Source organism: Saccopteryx leptura, chromosome 11 (assembly GCF_036850995.1).
Source record: "Saccopteryx leptura isolate mSacLep1 chromosome 11, mSacLep1_pri_phased_curated, whole genome shotgun sequence".
Taxonomy (NCBI): Eukaryota; Metazoa; Chordata; class Mammalia; order Chiroptera; family Emballonuridae; genus Saccopteryx; species Saccopteryx leptura.
This window is the reverse complement of record NC_089513.1, coordinates 43,339,788-43,364,408: the sequence shown is the minus strand read 5'-3', so window position 1 is coordinate 43,364,408 and position 24,621 is coordinate 43,339,788. Positions and strand designations below refer to the sequence as shown.

The 24,621-nt window shown below is 43.6% G+C and overlaps 1 protein-coding gene and 1 pseudogene across 2 annotated transcripts in view; one reads left to right on the top strand and one right to left on the bottom strand.

Moving 5' to 3' along the window:
- LOC136382842 (UDP-N-acetylglucosamine transporter TMEM241) overlaps positions 1-24,621 on the top strand; it is a 101,967-nt gene that overhangs the window by 4,129 nt on the left and 73,217 nt on the right. Inside the window, exons 2-3 of one of the 2 annotated variants that reach the window (XM_066352200.1) lie at positions 567-613; positions 6,793-6,870. In XM_066352200.1, coding sequence (XP_066208297.1) covers positions 567-613; positions 6,793-6,870 — 125 coding nt within the window. Of the gene's footprint in view, positions 1-566; positions 614-5,994; positions 6,114-6,792; positions 6,871-24,621 lie in introns of those variants that run through there. The other variant, XM_066352201.1, reaches the window with a different exon arrangement.
- Positions 19,627-21,351, bottom strand: LOC136383445 (large ribosomal subunit protein uL4 pseudogene; annotated as a pseudogene).

Below are 24,621 nucleotides of genomic sequence, written 5' to 3'. Positions count from 1 at the left end.
CCCCACAAAAACTTGAAATGCTAGAGCACAGCAAAAATTGTGACATCTAAGTAGAATTAATTAGGAAAACAATCCTTAGCATGCAAAACCAAACAAAACCTAAACACAGAAGAAAAACAGGAAAGACTAGGATGCACTTTTATTGGAAGAGAAACAAAGAAGGGGGTTGGACTTTTGGGGACACTGACTGGAGAGCAGATAAAGTGGACACGCTGAGAAAACAGACTGTATCCAGGGTTTGTCTGGTTTTCTCTGGAGATGCTCTGGGCTCTGGGAAGATGCTGAGTGGTCCACCGTCTGAACATCAGGCTCGGCTGCTGTCCCACTTTGCTCATTCTCCAGCTGAGGTGGGCTGGCTTCTGGTGCACGGGGGGAAAGCAGGCCCACTCTTTAGTGTGACTTGGAAGGTCTTTTTTGTTTGTTTTTTGATTTCCAATGTGTGATTTTGGCAGGGAGAGGATGGGAATAAAGGCCTTATGTTTCTTCAGTAGGGATTTCTTTGACTATGTGGTTTATCAATTCTCTATAATTTAAAAGTGTCCATTAACCTGGTATTTGTTTTTCAGTATGTGCTGTCTGTCTTGAAATTTACCTACCCTACGTTGTTCCAAGGGTGAGTATTTTTTATGCTTTTTATATACACTTGTAGGACATGTCGACCAGCATCATTAAATGTTCTTTAAAATATGTATTAAAATTTTTAAATGTTTATGGGTGACATTGATTAATAAAATTATACAGGTTTCAAGTATACAATTCTATAATCATCATCTGTACATTGTATTGAGTGCTCAACACTCCAAGTCAAATCTTCTGTCACCATATATTTGGCATCCTACCTACCCTTTCTCTTTAAAATATTTTCAGTGATTTCCATGGATATTTTTAGCAAATAGACTTACTAGAATTTATTTAGCTAGTCTATGAATGAGCATTTAAATTGTGTCCTATTTGGGTGGTACAAACATAATGATGTTATCAGACATTTTTTGTATTTAATTCTGCCAACTTTCCAACTCTTTCTTTGATGTAGATTCCTACATAAGAAATTTGGGTTAAAGAATTTGAACTGCTTTAGGATTCTTAATGCATATTAACAAAATCTTTTCCAAAAATGTTTTACCAATTTACATTGTCATCCAGGCTGTATATGAAAAGTTCTATAATATACTTGAACAATGACTATTTTTTCTTCTTTCTGCTGATTTTATGAGCCCCAAATGGTATCACATTGTTTTATCTTACCATTTCTTGTTTATTCTTGAAGTTGGACAACTTTCTAATATTTATTACTAATTTGTATCTTTTCTTTCAGTGAACTGTCTATTTGTGCATTTTACTCTTTTAGTTTTAGAGAGGTTTTAGTATTTTTCTTAGCAGTTTAATGAATTATTTATATTTTAAGAATGCAAACCACTTGTCCATTATGTTTATTGGAATTTTTTATTTTTACAATTGTTTTGTTTTTTTGCCTTTTTACTTTGTTTATAATTATATTGATTATTTAAATATTTTAAAAAGTGCCATCATAGAAAATTTATTGTTTGAACATAAAAAGGAAGCAACAGAGATAACATGAGGTGAATACAGTGTTTGGTCATGTGACGGAGGGATGCTATTATTAGAAAGAAGATTGGAGGTAAAAATGCCATAGGGTCAGGTCAGTAGTCTAGGTATTATAGAAGCAACCTGTAGTGCTCTGACACTCATATTTCTTTTTCACCTTATTCCCTCTCACCTTTCTAATTTTTTTTGTTTTGTTTTTTTTTGTTTTTGTTTTTTTTTTATTTTGTATTTTTCTGAAGCTGGAAACGGGGAGAGACAGTGAGACAGACAGACTCCCGCATGTACCCAACCGGGATCCACCTGGCACGCCCACCAGGGGCGACACTCTGCCCACCAGGGGGCGATGCTCTGCCCCTCCAGGGCGTCCTCTGCCGCGACCTGAGCCACTCTAGCGCCTGGGGCAGAGGCCAAGGAGCCATCCCCAGCGCCCGGGCCATCTTTGCTCCAATGGAGCCTTGGCTGCGGGAGGGGAAGAGAGAGACAGAGAGGAAGGAGGAGGGGGTGGAGAAGCAAATGGGCGCCTCTCCTATGTGCCCTGGCCGGGAATCGAACCCGGGTCCCCCGCACGCCAGGCCGACGCTCTACCGCTGAGCCAACTGGCCAGGGCCATCACCTTTCTATTTTTTAAATATTTTATTTATATAGAAGAATATATTGAGTTTCTTTTGTGCTTCACCATTGCCTTCATAGTTACTCTTCTCCGTCACAATGTTATGCTGATATTTACCTACATTTCATCAAATCTTTAGTCAATTCTTGATCATTGTTGGTTTATTTTAGTGTATGGTACAATGTGAAGAAATCATCCCTCCACTAATAGTTTCATTTATACTGGCCCCGTTTGTTACGTTTTATTGTATAATCCTTACTTTGCCTTTGGGTAGTTAATATAATATACAGAGTTATTTTTCTAGGGTCTTTTTTTTTTTATTATCTTGGTAATAAACTTCTTTTTTCTTTAGCTTTTTGGGAAAATTATTTGGTAAAAATTTTCTTTAGCTTTTTAAAAAAATACAGTTGACAAAATATTAGTTTCAGCTGTACAACATGGTGAATAGACATTTATATAACTTACAAAGTGATCACCCTGATAAGTCTAGTAGACATGGAATATTTCTAAATGAGTACTTAGTTGTCAGCTTTTAAGAAAAGGGGTTATGCTAGCCCGACCAGACAGTGGCACAGTGGATAGAGCATCAGACTGGGACGTGGAGGACCCAGGTTTGAAACCCCAAGGTCACCAGCTTGAGCATGGGCTCATCTGGCATGAGCACGAGCTCACCAGCTTGAGTGTGGGGTCTCTGGCTTAAGCATGGGATCATAAACATGACCCCATGGCCACTGGTTTGTGCCCAAAGGTTGCTGGCTTGAAGCTAAAGGTTGCTGTCTTGAGCCCAAGGTCACTGGCATGGGCATGGGGTCACTCAGTCTGCTGCAGCCCCCTGGTCAAGGCTCATATGGGAAGCAGTCAATGAATAACTAAGGTGCCGCGACACAGACTTGATGCTTCTCAACTCCCTTCTTTCCTGTCTGTCTGTCCCTCTCTTTATCTCTGTCTCTGTCTCTGTCACAAAGAAAAGAAGGAAAGAAAAGGAGTTATGCTAAATTGTTTTAATTATAGCATTTAAATATGTGGTTGAGCTCATTATTTCTCATTTTTAATCCATTTTTTATATTACACAAATGCAAACAAAAAAGCAAGGGTCATGATCTTAATGTCAGACAATGTTGAATTCAGGACAGAAAGCATTAAACAAGTGAAGTCAGAGAGATACATGTTATAATGCTAAAGCATGCAGTCTAAAATGAAAAGATATTTTAATGCTGCAGCATACAGTTAAAATGAAAATAAAATGGTGATGAGTATCTATTGACACCAACCAAACAACTGGGCGCCATCATTCATCAAACTAAAAGTGCAGGAGTACAGGGATAAATAGAAACATACTGGTAATAGGAGACAAATTCATCACTATAGTTCTATGACAGTTCAATTGGACAAACAAAAAACTTCATACATATGTTAATTGTATTATACATATGCGCTAAATAATACAATTAATAGGTAAATATCAAACATTGTATCTTGAAAATAGAGATTATGTTCTCAAATGCCCATGGTATATTCACAATGAATAAAACAATAGGAGATATGTAATAGGGCAGAGTAACTCATTCTACAAATATTTATAGGGTGCATACTGTGTGCCAGGCACTGTTCCAGATACTTCTAGACATCAGTGAAGAAAACAAAGATTCCTGTCCTCATGGAGCTTGCTTTTCTCTTTTGCCTGTCCCTTAAATTTACATGCAGTGAATAATACCCTCTATCCAGTTGCCTGACTCAGAAACCTGCTAGTTATTCCCTTTTTTTTTTTTTTGTGAGAGAAACAGAGAGAATGACAGAGAGAGGGACAGATAAGGACAGGTAGGTGGGAAGGGAGAAAGATGAGAAGCATCAGTTCTTCGTTGTGGCACCTTTAGTTGTTCATTGACTGCTTTCTCATATGTGCCTTGACTGGGGGGCTACAGCAGACCGAGTGACCCCTTGCTCAAGCCAGCGAACTTGGGCTCAAGCCAGCAGCCTTGAGCTTCAAGATAGTGACCTTTGGGCTCAAGCCAGCGACCCTGTGCTCAAGCTGGTGAGCCCACGGTCAAGCTGGATGAGCCTGCACTCAAGGTAGCGACCTCAGGATTTCGAAAGTGGATCCTCTGCATCCCAGTCCAATGCTTTATCCTCTGCACCACCACCTGGTCAGGCCCTGGTAGTTATTCTTGATTACTTAGTCTCCTTCGTCCCTAACCTCCAGGACCTCCTGAGTGTGGTTAGACTCTGTCCACCTTCGTCATCCCCGTGCCACTGTCATCTCCCAAACTACTCTAACAACTCCTAACTTGCTTTCTGGCCCCTGATTTTGTGTTTTTCCTATATGCTCTCTCTCTCTTGTTAAGGGAGGGAACTTTCCCAAATGCAATCTTTTGTTATGGGTGTTTTCCTGCACATTGTAGGAAGTTCAGCACCCCTGGCTTCTGCTCACCAGGTACCGGTCACAACCCGCCCCTCCCACACTCCTACTGTGACAACCAAAACTGTCTCCAGATAGTGCCAGATATCCCCTGGGGAGAAAAACCGTCAAGATGAGAACCACTTCTCTAGACCAAGCTGCTGAAGGGCACAGCCCGTATTTGTTCCACCTGTCTGTCAGCAAAGGATACTTAAAAACTGGATCTTATGGAATAAGCAGGTGTTCACCAATACACAGGAGACCGGAAGAACATTATGGGTCAAGAGGATAGCACAGGATGCCTGACCAGTGGTGGTGCAGTAGATAGAGCATTGATCTGGGGCGCTGGGGACCCAGGTTAGAAATCCTGAGGTTGCTGGCTTGAGCCCAAGATCACTGGCTTGAGCAAGGTTCACTGGCTTGGCTGGAGCCCTCTGGTCAAGGCACATATGAGAAGCAATCATGAACGCAACTACGAGTTGATGCTTCTCTCTCCCTTCCTGTCTGTCTCTCTCTGTCTCTGGTTCGCTTAAAAAATAAATAAATAAAATTAAAAACAAAAAAGAGGACAGCATGGGCAAACTCTGAGAAATATGTAGTGGCCTGGCACATTCCTGGGGCTGTGGGCCGTTCGGTGTGGCTGGAAATGTGGTTGCCCATGGCGACAGACAGGAGGTGATCCTGGAGAGGGGCAGGTGCCAATTCCAGAAGGATTGTATGTCATACACAAATGACTTATTCCTGTAGTTTAGAGGTTCTCAACTGTGGTGTCACAATACATAAGTATGTTGTAATCATTTCTGAGGTAGTGTCTCAAGTCATAACTAAAAGTAAGGTTTTGAAATTTATGAATGATTCACCTGAAATAAAAAAACAAGTCATTTGCTATTTTGCTGTGCTTTCTGCAGTGGGAAAGGGAGGGATATTTATATATATAGTATATAATATATAGTATATATATATATATAGTGTGTGTGTGTGTGTGTGTGTGTGTATATATATATATATATATATATATATATATATATATATATATAGTTGGTTTTTTATGAGGGACAGACAGGAAGGGAGAGAGATGAGAAGCATCAAATGATAGTTGCCCCACTTTAGTTGTTCATTGATTGCTTTCTCATATGTGCCTTGACTGGGGGGCTGTAGCTGAGCCAGGGACCCCTTGCTCAAGTCAGGAACCTTGGGCTCAAGGCAGCGACCTTGGCCTTCAAGCCAGTGACCTTAGACTTCAGGCCAGCAGCCATGGGATCTTGTCTACAATCCTATTCTGAAGCCGGCGACCTCGGGGTTTTGAACCTGGGTCCTCAGCACCCCAGGTCGATGCTCTATCCAGTGTGCCACTGCCTGGTCAGGCAAGAGGGATGTTTATTTTATAGCCTGTGCTCACACGGAACCCTGCGAGCTGAGGAGGCGTGTCAGTGAGCTTCATGACCAAGTACGCTGTGGCAGAAGAGAGGATGAGATGAGAGGTGCTACCTGCAGCACCGGGAAGAATCAACCATTCTTAAAACAAGCGAGTAGCACAATTAAGTTAGCATTTCATAACAAATTCCTTGGTCTCAGTGTAGAGACTGGATGAAGTAAGACAACCCTGGAGAGAGGGGACAGTGTCAATGGTTCAGCTGTGAGATGGTGAAAGTCTGAAGTAGGCAGAGGCATAAGGGAGGGAAGGGAACTGTTGTTGGGGTAAAAGCAATAGGATTTTGCAAGTAAGTGAGTGGGGTGAGGATGGAGGAGGGCTCGCTTTCTGTTTTGGCTGATTGGGGCAGTGGCAGGATGGCCAGGATGGTGAGGAGAAAGTTCAAGGTAACGTTTTAGGGATGCTCTATGTGGGAGCTTGTGGGGCATCTGGGTGAGAAGGGGGACTTGAGAACCACCAGTGTAGAGGTCATGGGAAAAGAGGTGGCTGGGAGTGAGGTTGTTCAGGGGAAGTCTGGAATATGAGAGGACCAAAGTCAGCACTTACTGGCACAGCTGGATTCAGGGGACTAAGTAAAGTTGGCAAGGACAGGGCTGAGAATTGGGATGATAATTAAGAGGGAGTGGGAAAAACAGTCCTAAGAAGGACTGGATGTGTATATTTATGTCAGTTAACAGATCTTCCATGGCTGGATGGCTTTGAGACCATGGCACTCTGGTAAATTCGGATTGGAAAAAAATCAATAAAAATTTAAGAAAATAAATTCAGTTTGGCCTTTATTCTTTTCAGGTGGCAGACGTTAATCGGTGGACTTTTGCTTCATGTGTCATGGAAGCTGGGCTGGGTTGAGATCAACAGCAATTCAAGGTAGAACCTCTTCTGTGCTTCATGATTCATACCTGTTTCCTTTTTACAGGATTTAATTTCTTTGGTTGTACGTTGCGAAACATGATTGTTTGAGTTGTTTGGTCTCTTGGTTCCCTTCTACCCATGAGACTCAATGATTTTATAATGAAATAGAATTTCAGTAGTGTTTTCTGGTTAATAATGGCACTAATATATTAAAATTAGTTGAGATATATAATATGATACCGTATGAATTCAGCTTTAGTTTAGATCATAGGACCACTATGAGTGAGGTTTTAAATAAACTTTAAATATTTTTATTCTGAAATTATTTTCTTATAGAAGAGTTAGAAATAACATAATTGCCTGACCTGTGGTGGCGCAGTGGATAAAGTGTCGACCTGGAAATGCTGAGGTTGCCGGTTCGAAACCCTGGGCTTGCCTGGTCAAGGCACATATGGGAGTTGATGCTTCCAGCTCCTCCCCCCCTTCTCTCTCTCTCTCTGTCTCTCTCTCTCCCTCTCTCTGTCTTCTCTAAAAATGAATAAATAAAATAAAAAAATTAAAAGAGAAAGAAATAACATAATTTCCGTATTCTAACTCAGGTTGCCCAATTATTAGCTGCCACACTTCTATCGTTTTTTCTTTATATAGAATGATATATATATATATGTTTTTTCTGAAACATTTGAGAATAAGTTTAAGATTTCAGAGTAAGATACCTCTTTTCTTTAATTCTAAATTCTTTAGCGTGTATTTCCTAAGAGCAAGGACACTTTTTTTTACATGACTACTGTACAGTTGGCAAAATCAGGAAATTAACATTGGTGAGATACTATTATCTTATCAACAGGCCATATTCACGTTTTGCCAGTTTTCTCAGTAATATCCTTTATAACCTTCTCCTATCCCCATTCTGCTCCCTGGTCCAGTTCATAGCATGCATCACATTAATTGTTACGATTCTATTAACACAGCTTTTCAAATATATTTAAAAGAAATCTCAAAGGCTGTGACACTTTTCATCCAAAATTATAATCTGAATGGCTATTCATGCCTGTCTCTCCTGAATAAATTCTCAGGATTCTTTGAGAACATCATGCCTCGCCTGAAAGGATGCACAAAATGAAAAGAAAATGAAGTTAAGGTTTATATGAGTAAGGTAAACATCGAAACTGAATGATCTGGCCAAGACTTTCTCCTTGTGGTTTAATTTATCTCCCCAAACTTCCCCAATAATCAGATTGACCGCTTAATTGCTAATTCATACCTGTGCTTGACAGTCTGGGGAAACTTTGGGAACATCTCTAGTATAAATAATAATAATCATTTCCCGAAAATATAAAACTGGAGAGGAAAAAATTAGCATTTAAAATTTTTTTTAATCATAAAGAGAGAAAGAGACAGAAACATTGATCTGCTCCTGTGTGTGCCCTGACCAGGGATGGAACCCCCAGTGTTTGCTGGTATCGAGTCAGTGCTCTACCAACTGAGCTGTCCAGTCAGGGCAGAACTAGTATTAGAGACTTCATGAAGGAGTGGCCCTGGGAGCATAAGTGTGGGTTAATCTCCCTGACCTGATTCTGTCCTAGGTTATATGCTGAAAGAATATTCCACACAACATGCTTAACTAATCCAAAGGACTAGTTCATTATGTCATAATTTTGCATTTCCATGATATAGTGTCCTCAACTTGATAAAATAAAGATATTTTTGGGATTTTATATGTGATATTACTTTATATAGTTCAGTGAGCACTGAGTCTTTATTTAAACAAATGGGCCCTGAATTCACTAGGCCTGTGATGGTTCTAATATTCTGTTAAATAATGAAGCAAAATGACCCCAGATGGTTGAATTTATTCCTTCACAGAAGCAAAAGACTGGACTAGAATAAAGGAATTTGCCTGACCTGTGGTGGCACAGTGGATAAAGTGTCAACCTGGAATGTTGAGGTCACCAGTTCGAAACCCTGGGCTTGCCTGGTCAAGACACATATGGGAATTGATGCTTCCTGCTCCTCCCTCCTTCTCTCTCCTTCTCTCTCCTCTCTCCTTCTCTCTTGCTCTCCTCTCAAATGAATAAATAAAGTCTTAAAAAATAATTTTAAAAAAAGAAGGAATTCACTGCCAGATTTTTTTTTTTTTTCATTTTTCTGAAGCTGGAAACAGGGAGAGACAGTCAGACAGACTCCCGCATGCGCCCGACCGGGATCCACCCGGCACGCCCACCAGGGGCGAAGCTCTGCCCACCAGGGGGCGATGCTCTGCCCATCCTGGGCGTCGCCATGTTGCGACCAGAGCCACTCTAGCGCCTGAGGCAGAGGCCACAGAGCCATCCCCATCGCCCGGGCCATCTTTGCTCCAATGGAGCCTTGGCTGCGGGAGGGGAAGAGAGAGACAGAGAGGAAAGCGCAGCAGAGGGGTGGAGAAGCAAATGGGCGCTTCTCCTGTGTGCCCTGGCTGGGAATCGAACCCGGGTCCTCCGCACGCTAGGCCGATGCTCTACCGCTGAGCCAACCGGCCAGGGCCCACTGCCAGATTTGGAACTCGGGTGCAACAGTGCTTGTTAACACGGGTCTTCCACTCTTAGAGTGTTCCTGACCATAAGTATCCTATAAGTTCTGATGTGAATTATTTACTTATTAAGTAATAGTTTTAAATATTACCTTAGTCATGTCTACTTAAAAGCAATGCCATTGTTCATACTTAAAGTTTCTTGTATGTACAATATACATAGTATAAAATTTACCATTCATGAACAGTTTTTAAGTGCACAGTGCAGTAGCATTAAGGACATTCACACTGTTGTGCAACCATCTCCACCGTCCATCTCCAGAACTGTTTCGTCATCCCAGACGGGAATTCTGTGCCCATTAAACAATCCCTCCCACTCTCCCTTACCTCCAGCCCCTAGTAAATCTCTGTTCTACTTGTTCATGTCTATGAATTTGCCTGTTCTAGGTGCCCCATTGAAGTGGAATCATACAGTATTTGTCTTTTTGTGACTGGCTTATTTCACTTAGCATAAGGTTTCAGTGTTCATCCATGTTGTAGCATGTGTCAGAATTTCATTCCTTTTTTAAGGCTGAATATATATTAAAATTTTTTTTTTAGATTTATTCATTTTAGAGAGGAGAGAGAGTGAGAGAGAGAGAAGTGGGGAGGAGCAGGAAGGATCAACTCCCATATGTGCCTTGACCAGGCAAGCCCAGGGTTTCAAACTGGCGACCTCAGTGTTCCAGGTCGACGCTTTATTCACTGAGCCCACTGCAGGTCAGGCACAGTGCCCATATGCCACAGGCCCGTATTTTCTCTATATGCCACATTATATACCACATTTTATTTACCTATTTATCTAATGATGGGATTTTTCATACTGTTATTGCTTTTTTATGGGGGCGGGAGGAATGAGTAGTAGAACTGGGTGAAGTCAAAGATTTCCAAGATTCTTTTCCTGGAAGAAGTGGTCATTTGATGGTAGAGCTTTGAGATCCACTAGACACTGTTGTCCCTTGAACTCACCCGATGCTAGGTTCCACTAATCTCAGAAGATCCATGGTCATACCCCTTCAGTCTCCTTGCTAAACGTCTTAGAGACCCATTCACTTCTATCTCCTGGACTTGCTTAGATGGTTTCACAGCCACACGCATGATTGTGCTCAGTCAAGCTTCTTGTCCAAGATCTCAGTGTCTTACAGTTATTTGATGCTGTGTGGTTAGCAGCTGTGACACAGCCCCAAATTTCCAGTTGCCACGGGCCCGGTTACCAGATGGCAAACAAGGACACAGCACTAGAGTCCGTTCCTGTATGCTGGGCTGGGTGTGTGTTTGCTGTGGCTGCTGCTTCCTACTAGCGTTGGCTACTTGATGATGTCATGAGGACACTGAAGCCTAGCTTTGCTGTATGACTGTGTATTTGCGTGGGGATGGCAGAAGGTGGGCTCTACTCAAAATGAGAACAACAGCAGGGAGACAGTTGAAGTCCCTGAAGTCATTGTGGAGTAGGGGTTATAATGGTGAGGCTGGGTCCCAAATTGGTGCTTAGTAGTCTGTGCCACGGAGAGCTCACTCAGTCTGTCCTTAGAACCTGGAGCACAGCAGAAGCCCAGATTCCCTCTCAAACAAGTTACAGAACCGGGCACCATATTTCTTACATTGCAGCGAGGCCGTATCTGCTATGTTGCTCAGTCTCTCGCCACATCGCATGTTGACTCCACCAAGTAACCCAACGGAATCACTCTCCTCCAGGATGTTTCCTTGGCAACCGGTTACTACCACCAACTGTTTGGTGATGCCTTTGAAGGCTTCTGTCTTGCGAAAGATAGCACTGGTTTCCAGCTACAAGCTTGTCATCGTATGGCAGCTACTGCTGTTGCCAAGCCATTGCAGAATGTTGAAGTGCTTTTTCTAGCAGATGCTGAAGTCCTTTGCTGAAGGCTGTCTGTATTTCCAAAACATGATCCTAAAAGAAATTTGTGACCTGTTTCATCTGGTAGGCAGCACGGTGAGAACAGGGCGCTCATTACCAGATTCTTGAACCATCACTGAGGGTGACTCAGATGTGATTTCATTAGAGATTTAGACATTGTCTTCCAAATACTAAATTACCAGCCTACATGTTTAAATAAAAGCACTTTTAAAATGATTTTTAACCTACTTGCTACTTTAAACTTTCAAGTTTTCAAGTATGAGAAGTTCTAAGTTAAAAATTTTATTCCATGACACCTTTGTGACCAGAGATTTCTAACAGATGAGGGAGAAGCCCCCACCCCTTAACTTTTTATTGAGAGTCTTTATGGAGAATCATAACAAATGTCTTTGATAAAACTTCCAAATAAACTCAGCCCTGTCCCTAAAGAAATGAACAGTGAGACAATCAGTTAGGATCCAGACTACTTCCTTTTAATGATTGCTTGCTTGTTTTTAAGTGAGATAGCCCACTTTCATTCAAACTACTGGTGGTTGGAATTTACTGCTTATGTTTTAATGTGTTCACTTTTCATTGTGAGTGACTCTCGTAGTTTTATAAAAAGTCATCTTTGCTCACAAAGGAAAGTTAGCACTCATATTCATGTGGTTTTTGATATTTTACACTGTTGTTTTCTCTCCAGAGGAATGCTGTAAATATATATATATATATGTACAAATTACTTTTAGGGGATAATAAAACCAACTTCTAAAACTTCCTCAGGAAACATGCTGAAAGCCACTGGAGGGACATAATACTAAATAAAACCCGATTGGTGGTGGTGTGGTGACTATGGTTCCAGGGAGGAGAGTCCACGAGGCCAGGGGTGATAAAAGGGAGAGGTTCTTTCTTTCAGTTTTATTGAGGTATAATTGACAGATAAAATGGGAAGATATTTAAAGTGTCCATTGTGGTTATTTGATATATTTACATACTGTGAAAGATTCCCAGTATCTAGTTAATGAACAGGTCCATCACCTCACATGTTTACCTGTTTATAGTAAGACTATTTCAGTTCTACTCCCTTAGCCAGTTTCCATTATATAATACAGGGCTATCAACCGTAGTCACCACAGATCCTCAGACCTTGTTCATCTTGTCTGAAAATTCGCGCCCTTTTACTAACCTCTTCCTATTTCCCAACCCCCCAGTTCCTGGCAACTGCTTTTATGCAGTTTCTATAAGTGTGAGGCTTTTTTTTCTTTTTAAAGAGTCACATGTAAGTGATACCCTGAGGTAGTTACCTCTTTCAGGACAGGATTTCTGACCTTTGGCACACGCAGGTCATGCCTACCCCACCCCGTGCATAGGAATTTAATGAACTCATGCTTTATTATGGACCACACCTCGTGTCCCCGTCACTGTGTGTCAGCACAGCCCCTGGTGGCCCCTTCCCAGGCAGAGCTGGCAGTGTGAAGTGCACCGCTACCAGATCTGAGATCGAAGCCTGTGTCTGCTAGTTGGATCGTCAGCCCTTGTGGACTGTGGACTGGCGAGGTGCTTGTACTGGGCTTTTCCTCTTCCTTGTGTGTATCAGAAAGGAGAGCTCTTTTCTAGCCCGTCTCACTGAGGATTTGGGGGCCGGAGCAACCTGTATTTCTCTCACTTTTGTCTATTGGCCTCGTTTCTCAGTCCTGGCATCTCCTCTGCTCTAGGCTGTCCCTGCAGTCTGAGTCCGAAGGCTCAGCTGTGCACCAGCCGTGGGCCTTGTGGGAGTGGTGAGGTGTCTGCTGATCGGGGGGAGGGTGACCCCCTGGCTGGTGGCTTCAGGTGGCAGCCCGAGTTCTGCAGCAGGGTCCAGGTCGGCCTACAGGGAAGGAGGAGAGTGGTCTTTCACACAGGACGATGTTGGGACTTGGGCGCTGGCCCTGGCTGACCTTCAGGGGTTGTGAGAACCTCACTGAAAGTGACACGAATTCCACTGAGCAGGATATGGGGTTATATGTTGAGAATCTTGGGCCAGGGAATGAAATGGGAAATGGGAAAAAGTGATCATTCCAAATGGAAAGAACCACTTGTGAAAGTGCCTGAGAAATGGAACTCCACAGACAAGATGGTGACCAGGTCCTTTCTATCTCGCCAGCGAGGCTGCCTCGTGTGAGAAACCTTGGGCAGCCCCGCTTGTGAGTCCGGAGGTTGGGGCCCAGCTGCCTGCATTGAATCGGGACTCGGCAAACAAGAGACAGAGAGTAAATATTTTAGGGTTTGTGAGCCATGCCGTCGCAGTCACAACTACTCCACTCGGCCTCTGTCGTAGGAAAGCAGTAACAGGCAGTGCATGAGGGGCAGGGGTGGTTGTTTGCAAACAGCAAGCTGTTTTCAGAACCAGAGAGCAGGTGGGGACTGGCCTGTGGGCCATGGTTTGCTGACTACAACTCTAAGCTACTCTCTGTCACAGAGACTATCTTCACAGGGTTCTTGGGTTCAAGTAATATTAGGGTTGAACGTTGTCAAGGGTGTGTGGCCCTCTGTGAGTCAGAGGAAGGATGACGAAGGAAGGAGAAACATCTATGAAGAGGAGGAAAGAAAGAAAAGGGAATAAGACTCTTTGGGGACTACAGTCACCAGTAATGGACCAAAAAAATAAGATCTAGGAATCTCTGTAAGTATTGAGTTAATATATCTAGAAGTCCTTGTTAGTGATAACAGTGTTGACTGTATAATTGTAAGGTATTACTATTTAGGCCAATAGTCAACATGTAAACCTTGGTATCTTGGTTGCTTGTTATTTTCATGTTTGGAAACTGTTTATGGGTCCACTGGGTGTCAGTATAACAGAGAATTTTCAAGAATTCAGCTCAAGGAGCCCTTCAGGCAGTCATGAACAGATAAACTGAGTATTTTCAGGGAACAGATGTTCCATCAATAATATATTACTATTTGGAAAACAAGTGACTTAATTTAGTTAACCTTCATCTCAATAACAAGTTTTATTATAATTCACACCAACATTTTACATGCTTGTAAAATGCTGTGTTCAGCAGGGTTCTTAGGGACCACAGAGTGTGCTCAAGCAAAAAACAAGTCCACAACTCAAGCAAGATGCCGTATTTGTATCTGTGCTTATAAATTGTGTGAGATATAAATCATACATCTGGGAAGAACAATCATGCATCACCACAATTTTCAAACCAGACCTGTGGCAAATGTCCTTCCACAGGGACTGCAGTCTGCAATTGTACAGTCTGTTATCTTCCCCCCTGAGAGCTGCTGTGAGATCCCTTCCTACACACACACATACACACACACACATGTACACACACACACACATACACACACATAGACACACATACACACACATACACACACACATAGACACAGACTCACATACACACACACATACACACATACACACACATACACACACATACACACACATACACACACACACACATACACACATAGACACAGACTCACACTCACTGGCTCAGCCACTCTGCAGAGGCCTGTGCACCACAGAGACCCCAGATTCTGCCCGGACCACCGCAGGGTTTAATTCCATCTTGCCTCCTTTGTTGACACTTAGGATAATATAAGAATAAACCAGCACAGAAGGTCCAGATGGTGCCACCTTATGAATGAGTAATGGGGAAAGAAAGAGTGCATTAATAAATAGTTTGGGCTCTTTTCTTATACAGGTACTAATTCCATCACGAGAGCTCTACCATTATGACCTAACTTCCTCTTAAATGCCCCACCTCCAAATGCCATCTGGAGTTAGGGTTTTAACATGTGAATTTTGGGGGAACACAACCGTGTAGTCCATAGTAGAGGGTGAGTCAGTAGAGCCTCTGGAAGGCTATTTTATAACCAGTTACAAACTTTAACGCATACATCCTTGAACAGCAATTGCTCTTGGGGGATTTATCATGAATATTACAAAAACATCATGAACATAAGAGAGTATATTCAAGATAACCATTGCAACATTAGAATAGTAAAAAATAGGATTAACTTAAATGTGCAGCAGTAGCCTAGTATCCAATGGTGAATAAATCGGGAATAATTTCTGACATGGAAAGGTGTTAAGTGGGTTATAAAGTAATACATACAGTAGGGTCCCATTTCTATTGATGTGTTCATATGTGGCATTGTTTGGAACAAGACATAGCAAGGTCTTAACAGTGGTTATTTTTGGGTAGTAGGATTGTGATTGTAATGTTTTTCTTGATGATCTGTATTTTCAATATTTTATAGCATGGATAGGTACTAGTTTTTAATAAGAAAATAAGATAAATTATTATAGAAAACAAAATAGCCTCCATCTCAAGGGTCTAAGTTCATGTCTGTTGAAGAAAAACATGTTTGGTTTTTAATGCAGTTAGTTTTCTGTTGTCATGGTTATAGGTTATAACACGATTGTTATAAATATTTATTGAATTTGGAATTGTTTGACTCCCCATCAGGGTCATTTCAAAGAGGCAGCTGGCAGGATATAGGCAGCTTTTGTTCTTACCCATGCCCTCAAAAACTGAGTGTCTGTGCGCACCAGCATTTCTGTTCAGAGTTTGAAAGAAGCAGACAAAGACGTGTGAATTCGGGTCACGACTGCAGTTTCCTGGTATATTTTGTTGCTGTTGTTTGCCCCTTGCACCAATCCAGACGGAGAAGGCTAAGTTATGAACATTCTACGTGGTGATTTATTCAGCAAATATTTGAGTGTCTACTATGTATATGCTGGGCATTGTTCTGGGTGCTGGGGTGCGCGGTGAACAAAGCTGACAAAAATCCTTGCCCTCAACCAGCTTACATTCTAGGCAAAGGGAAACAAGTGAATGTGCCCTGACCGAGAATCAAACCGGCAACCTCTGCGCTTCGGGACAAGGCTCTAACCAGCTGAGCTCTGTCCAGGGCTGTCAACTTTCTTTATGGTGTCTTTGGCCATTTTACGTTAATGGCTCCTGTCCTTGGGGTTAAGTGTGGAAAAGCCAGAGGAGAACATTTATCGAGGGTTGTTTTTAATGTGCCACGCACTGCCCTAGATACTGCATGTTCATCCTATTGGCTCAGCTTCTCCATAGCTGTCTCTGCATTATTATCCCCATTTTATAAATGAAAACAAACAAACAAAAAAACTAAACAGTTCTCATTGCAAACTAGCTTTAGATTTGGGATATGAATCAACTAGCTTTAGAGTTAGGCTATAAACCTTCTGTGTGAAGGTTTGCCTGACCACAAAGGCATATTTTTTCTGCTGCACAAAACCTTCTTTCTGTGTGTTGCATCCTTCCTGCCCCCCCCCCCACTTCTAGATGACCCCTAGATGGCCCCAGCCGTAGGTGACCTGACAGAAGAAAGGGCACAGCCCAGAGAAATATGTGAAGTTCGTCCATCTCTTAGAGCTACTGGTTAAAGTTAGCTGATTGGGCCCTGGCTGGTTGGACAGCGGTAGAGCGTCGGCCTGGTGTGCAGAAGTCCCGGGTTCGATTCCTGGCCAGGGCACACAGGAGAAGCGCCCATCTGCTTCTCCACCCCTCCCCCTCTCCTTCCTTTCTGTCTCTCTCTTCCCCTCCTGCAGCCAAGGCTCCATTGGAGCAAAGATGGCCCGGGCGCTGGGGATGGCTCCTTGGCCTCTACCCCAGGTGCTAGAGTGGCTCTGGTCGCAACAGAGCGACGCCCCGGAGGGGCAGAGCATCGCCCCCTGGTGGGCAGAGCGTCGCCCCCTGGTGGGCGTGCGGGGTGGATCCCGGTGGGGCGCATGCGGGAGTCTGTCTGACTGTCTCTCCCCGTTTCCAGCTTCAGAAAAATACAAAAAAAAAAAAAAAAAAAAAAAGGGTAGCTAATTGCTGGACATTCTTTGGGTGTGATGAGAGCTAATTATTATTTCTAATGATTTACATAACCATGTCCTGTTATAAGATTATACTCTCCAGTGACCAAAATCAGACATGATTTTCATCTGTTATTGCTGTATCTCCTTTGAAAAGAATCCTCAGTTACAGTGCCTCAGAGCTAACTAGGGTTTTAAAATTATAATTTTATTTCTTCCTGAAGAAATGGTGTTTTAAAAATATGTCGAAAGATGGCAAGAGCACACAGAAGCACCGGCGCCCTTGTGGCTTGTGTCTTTACCTGTTTCTACACCACCTGTAAAAAATCTGGAAGACACTTCCGATGCATTTTATCTGCCATGTAACCCCTGAAAGGTCTGACCCCTCTGTGTTGTGGTAGCACATTAACAGCTGTGGAAACCCTTTAAGGCAGAGTTCTAAATTCTAATTCCTGAAGCAGCAAGTGGAAACAATTCTTCAAAGTATGTAAATGCTGCCAGTTGACTCCACTCCTGCAGCAGGTTCTCCTTGGAGGGAGACCTGCCGGTGCGCTCCCACGGGGGAGGCCTGCTGGTGCGCTCCCACTCCCTGCCCGTGCGCTCCCACTCCCTGCCCGTGCGCTCCCACAGGGGAGGCTGCCTGTGCGCTCCCACTCCCTGCCCGTGCGCTCCCACGGGGGGAGGCCTGCCGGTGCGCTCCCACGATGCCGATGCCGCAGTCTGTCTGCTGCCTGTCTCTCCCACTAGCTTGTAAATTTCAGTTGTGTTGTTTAGAATTTTGGAATGAACAATTAATGAAGAGTAAGTTTGTGACAAAGTCTTACTAAACCTTAAGCGACTCTTATTGCTGAGAATAATAGACCAAGGGGGGAAATTATGTTGAAGAAAATACATTTGAATTGTATCCTCAAAACCAGGGGTAAGGGAATGCAGGAGAATCAAATGTAAGGCACACTTGATAGTGCGTTCTTGATCACTAGAGAACAGGGAGGCTCCCCAGACCCTTACATCCAGTGCTTCACTTGACATCTCTGCTCAGGTGTTCCAAAAGCATCTCAAGTTCATAATATTCAAGACTGAGTTAATGATTTCCCCAACCAAACCTCTTCTCGTTTTTCATATCTTAGTGCACCCATTTATCCGCTATTCAAACTGCAAACCTGGGAGTCATCTTTGGTGTCTCTATCCCTCATCCCCCATCCCCAGTAGAAATTATCACCAAGTTCTATCGGTTTCTCAAATTGGTCCATTCTCTCCATCTCCATCAGCTCTTGTCTGGACCACTGCAATGTACACCTAACTGATACCCTGCCCCACATCCCTAACTCCATTTTAATCTATTTTCCATGCTATAGTCAATATTCTCAAAATGCAAATTAGGTTGTATTATACCCTCCCTACCCCTGGATTTGTCTCTCCATCTACTGAAAGTATATTTTCCTTCCTTCAATTTCCTCTTGCCACAGGGCCTTTACACATGCTATATTTATGTCTGGAATGTTGTGTCTCTTTTGCTGCTCTACTTAACCCCCTATACCAGTTTAATTTTGGATTTTATCTCAAATATCACTTATTTAAGGAAAATTTCCCTAGCCTCACTGACCAGGTCAGATGCCCAATGGTGTTATAGTCCTTTCCTCTCCTTTGTAACATTTCTCAGAGTATTTCACACTTATTTATATGAACAAAACACACATGGTTCCCACCTTTCTGAAACTTACAGTTCATTTGAAGAGTGAGGGAAATGTTAACACACTGCTCACAAAAATTAGGGGATCAGGGAACATGCAGATTCTTCAATACTTTCAGCCTTTTGTATAGTGCATTTTCATCAATGAAATAAAAGTTGGTTTTGCATTTCATTTGACTTGTTTGCTTTTCTGATCTTGTTTAATAAAAGAAAACCAAATGCTTTTTTTTAAATCACTTCCTATTCTTTTTTTTTTTTTTGTAATTTTCTGAAGTGAGAAGCAGAGAAGCAGAGACACAAACTCCCACATGCGCCCGACCGGGATCCACCTGGCAAGCCCACCAGGGGGTGATGCTCTGCCCATCTGGGGTGTTGCTCTGTTTCAACCAGGGCCATTCTAGTGCCTGAGGTGGAGGCAATGGAGCCATCCTCAGCACCTGGGCCAACTTTGCTCCAATGGAGCCTTGGCTGCTGGAGGGGAAGAGAGAGACAGAGAGAAAGGAGAGGGGGAAGGGTGGAGAAGCAGATGGGCGCTTCTCCTGTGTGCCCTGGCCGGGAATCAAACCTGGGACTTTCACACGCCAGGCCGACGCTCTACCCCCGAACCAACCAGCCAGGGCCTCACTTCATATTCATTTTCAAATATCCCCTAATGTTTGTGAGCAGTATATTTATAAAAATTCCCTTACCTGACTTTGTCAGACAAATAACTAGTGGGTTAATTGAAAGTCAGATTAATCAGGGAATCATCTTTTGATGAAACAATCTATTTTCATTTTTGTCTGTGATCTGATTTTTATTTAAAATTAGCTGTCCACAGTGATTTGATCTTTATGGAATAAACAACTTTATGCCGTATGCTTTTCTTCTGTGATGGGTTTCTTTCCTGTGGGCTTCTTCTCAGCCATGGGTCTCCTGGTAGCTGCAGCTTTTTTTTCCCCACCAAAGGCTTCTTCAGCTTTGTAACACCAACAGCCTTCTTCTCTTCCTTCCCTACCACAGGCTTCTTGCCTGGAGCCCCTTCTCATCTGACCTGGCTCCTGCTGCTGCTGCCGCTTTATCCGCCCAGAGCTTGTGGCTCTTGGCCTGGTGAAGAATGTGTTCCGGCGCATGGTCTTGCACGTGGGTTTAGCTTCAACATGACTCTCGGGCGTTTCAGTGGATTCTTCTCCTTCAGGACTCTGTGATGAGACTTCTTGCATGGTGCCCAGAGGGCTCTTTAGATCTCTGGGCTTTTCAAGATTCTGCTAAGGTCTATACTGAGCATCTTGTGTGTGGGAAGGTTGTAGTTCTTCTTGAGGGAGGCAGCTTTACACCAAGTGCCACACAGATCACCTAACTTGCGGAAAGCTCTTTCATTCCAAATGCAGAAATGGCCCATGTGTCCACCAGGAGCAAATTTCAAAATATTCAGTTTGCTTATATTAAGCAGAATAATTCCAGGGATGTTTCTGAAGGCTCTGATGATATCATTGTCATCATTATAGGTGATGCTAGGTCCCCTGTGCTGGGTACGACAACAGTTTCTCATTTGGCCCTTGCCAGCACTCATTGACTGAGAGGCTTGGACCTTTTTGAAATCATTCCTGGGCTTGAGTTCTTTCCTCCCTCCCTCCCTCCCTCCCTCCCTCCCTCCCTCCCTCCCTCCCTCCCTCCCTCCCTCCCTCCCTCCCTCCCTCCCTCCCTTCCTTCCTTCCTTCCTTCCTTCCTTCCTTCCTTCCTTCCTTCCTTCCTTCCTTCCTTCCTTCCTTCCTTCCTTCCTTCCTTCCTTCCTTCCTTCCTTCCTTCTGAGAGGAGAGGCGATGAAGAGACAGATTCCCACATGTGCCCCCCAACAAGGATCCACCTGGCAACCCCGGTCTGGGGCTGATGCTCAAATAAACTGCATTATCTTCAGCACCTGGGGCCAACGCTTCAACCAGTTGTGATGGAGGAGAAGAGAGAAAAGGGGGAGAGGGAAGAGAGAGAAGCAGATGGTCACTTCTCCTGTGTGCCCTAACTGGGGCTCGAACCCAGGACATCCACACACTGGGCTGATGCTCTCTATCTACTGAGCAACCCAGCCAGGGCCCAGGGCTTAAGTTTCTTAAGAAGCAAAACAGTCTTCTTTCTCTTGTAGTCTTCAACTTTATCTTCAAGAAATCTTCGGGAATTTCCTCAGCACGATGGCCTTTAGACATGACCTGCTCTGGTGAGGCCGAGGCAGCCATGCAGAGCACAGGACACATCGCCGCTGCGTTTTCTTCACTCTGCAGTGGCAGTGGTGCCAGGTTTTGGTTGGTGCAAGCATGCAGCCCCGTGGCACGTTTTTCCGAAGGTACCCTGGCCAGAACGATGGGTCCCACCACCTCAAGCTCTGGGAATTTGAGCACCCCGAGACTCTGCTCTGGTTTGAAGACCTGCCGATTCACTGGCAGCATAGGGCTGGCTATTGCTTTCGCGCAAGTCAGTGTGAACAAACTTGACAATATCTGGTCAATGAGAGCCTTGAACATAGCAAGCACAGTGACACTCTTGCCAGATGCTTCCTCCTTTTCAGAGTACACTGATGTCAGTGGACAAGCACACACCATGGCATGAAGAGGAGAGGGCCACGCTTCCTCAACCTGGTGGCTCCCACAGAAAAAGTGGAACAATCCATTTTCATTTAAGATGTATAAATATGCATTCATTAGCTAATCTTTGGGTAAGGCTTTTCTTTTACATATGAATTGTCAACTAGTCTTACCTTGAGTCTTTTCTTGCATAAATTACACTTAACATTTGCTCTGATTTTTAGTAAGGTGAGAACTTTGATAATTTGAAACAATATGAATGCAGAACCTATTCAACTTTTCATTATTTTTCCTTTTCTCTCCTTTCACACTTGTCTTGCCCACGCCTGGCTTGGCAGCACTTTCTCCAGTGATTCACAATTGTTATTCCTAATAGCAGCTCTGGTTTCCTGTTGGTGTGTGGTGGAGGAAGGCAGCTGTCTCACTGATAAGAGACTGGGGGCAGGGCCAATAAATCGCTCACAACCGACCTCTTCTGCAGGTGTCTAAGGCTCCACCACTAGTGCAGGTTGCTCAGCTCCATCCACCTTGAACGTGGGCCCTGAGACAGATGGTTGGGGAGAACCCAAGCACGAGTGTCCCTGTGCCTGGGTCACAGTCCCATATTTGGAGCCATATGCTCAACACAGTTGCTCTGTTGCATCTCCCAGATGTTGCTTTGGTCCAACTAGACCTGTGTATATTTTTCCTAGTTGAATAAATGTCTTTGTGTTTTGGGGTAGAAGGGGTAAAATTCAAGATGTTCCCTAGCCATGTTTTCTTTTCTGCACGTCCACGGCTACTCAGATACCTTAATATCTCTTGGAGTCCATGGCTTGACGAGAGTTTTCTTTGAGACGGGAGGAAGCACAATGTCTGGGGCCTCACTGACCTTACATTCCACAGTCCTGGGCCTGCAGCGGCTCGGCCAGTGGCCATTTTCCCCAGTGCCTCCTTCCTTCCTTCCTCATCATCCTCGCTGCAGTATATTCTCTGGGCTTCCAGGGCACGGCGGGCCATGGGCCTGGATCCTGTCTCTGCTGACCCTTCATATCTGATGGGAAAGCCCTTTCCTAGAGGAGTAGCTTTTGGCTAATGTTACGGTGACCCATTAGGATGGTGGATGGCATCTTCCTTTCTGTGTGCACCTTTTGGTTGGAAGTGCAGACATCTAGTATTGCTGCAGGACTAGCAGTTCCTCAGGTCATTAGCTACCAGACAAAACCTTGTGTTTGCTGCTTGTTTATTTACATGTCAGTGCTCCATTAGAGTATGAGGTCCTTGAGGGTAATGCATGAATGGGTGGTTAAAATCTAGGGCTTAAAAAAAAATCTAGGGCTTTAGAGTCAGGCCGACCTGAATTCAAATTCTGGCTTTGCCATTACCAGCTCTTTTGACCGTAGGTAAAAATTACTTAAAATCTCTGTGCCTTAGTTTCCTCATCTGCAAAATGGGAATAATAACAATAATACTTTCCTCATAAGACTGTTGTGCAGATTTTTAAAAGATATGGTGTAGAAAACATTGAGCACCATGTCTGGTCTGTAGCCAGGGCTCAACAAATGTCAACTGTGATGTTGCTGTTAATAATTCTGGTGCTGTCAGCACCTTCCGAGCTGCTCTAAGTATTTGCTGAATGAATGGACACAGGAAGTAGGGTTTGAAGGCCTTTCAAGAGACTGAAACATTTTAATGCCATGTTCCCTGGGAAGTTGTATAAAAGCAGGTCTGACCATGAGTGGAGTGCCTGCTCATGCTAATAAAATGAACAAAGATCATTTCTTGAGCAGGCACCATCCCAGGAGAGCAGTTCATTGAGTTAGTTGGATTTTTATGTTATAGCTTGCTGTAATGGTCTCATTTATTTATAGCTATTAATAGAATAGTTCTGGGGAACCTGACTTGGTGGACTGAATGCATTTCTAATTGATGGGGAGAAGCAAAGTACAACCTCAGTGATATGCACTCCATAAAACACTGGGTTTTGCTTTTCTTGAGGAGCAAGAGTTTTATTGGGCAAATGAGTTGTAAAATCTGTATTTTCTGGTTTTGCTTACTCTTATTGTTAAAGATGGTGCTGCTCACGTGATGATGCTCTCATGTGATACAGCTAATTACTTTCTTGCTTGGGAAGGGGCTTGGTTATGCTAATGTGTGCTGGAAGATGGACTTTCACACCAAAAAGTTTTAAAAGGAGGAGCTAGGAGGCCATTTTGGGGAGGAGAAGACCACATTGTTCCAGGAGAGAGAGACCACGTTATTCCAGGAGATAGAGACCACGTTGTTGTAGAGAAGGGAGAGGCCACGTTGTAGCAGGGCAGAGAGACCACGTTGTTGTAGAGAAGGGAGAGATCACGTTGTAGCAGGGCGGAGAGGCCACGTTGTAGCGGGGCGGAGAGGCCACGTTGTAGCAGGGCGGAGAGGCCATGTGGAGGAGAGGAGGCAGCCAAGATGGAGGCATGCAGAGGAGACTGAGTGAGGCTGGTGAGGCCTTTGATTCTAGGAAACTCGGATTTGTCAGTAGCTTTGTGAGCGCTGAGTGAGTGGGTTTTGGAGCCCAGTGTGTTTGTGTTTACTCACTTGCCGAGTGCGAGCTAGGAATAAAGGTAATGGCCTACCAGTTCTTGGCTCTATTGTTTCAGTACCATCTGCCCGAATTAAATGCGAACGTGCAAAAGCCAAGTGGCTGTGATGGTGGCCGTGGCTACTGGCTTTCCAAGTCTAAACTGTAATGAAAAGCAGTTCTTGGTGGGCCAAAATTTAATCAAATCCTTAAAGATTCCAGGAACCAGCATTCCAGGTTAACGGTTGAAGAAGTCAGCACATGGCCTCCCAGCCCAAGTTCTAGCGTGCTTTTATTTTTCAGTCCTGTCCTTTGACACTGTGGTTCCTTTTGTTGTAGTTCTACAGAGCTGTTTGATATACTGCCCAGGTAAACAGCCTTTTAAAGTTTTTATAATTTGGTATGAGTTCAAAACTTCCGGCTACCTAAAATCCAAAGAATAATGTTTACTGCCCCCTTAAAAAATTAGATTTGTCCCCTGTCCCAACCTGCAGGAAGGCTTTTTCCATGTCCAGTTCATCTATGCCCTGTTGTGGGATCAGGAACCCAGGTAGATGGCAGAGTGGCGAGCTCTAGGCGGGATGGCTTTGTTATCCTCTATCACTCTCAGTAGATACAGACCACGTCACACTTCTAGAGTCACTCAGGACGTTTAGATAATTGCTGTCACTGTCTTTGGTGCGTCTGAAGGATAACACATTCCAGCTAGGTTTTTTTTTTTTTTTTTTTTGTATTTTTCTGAAGCT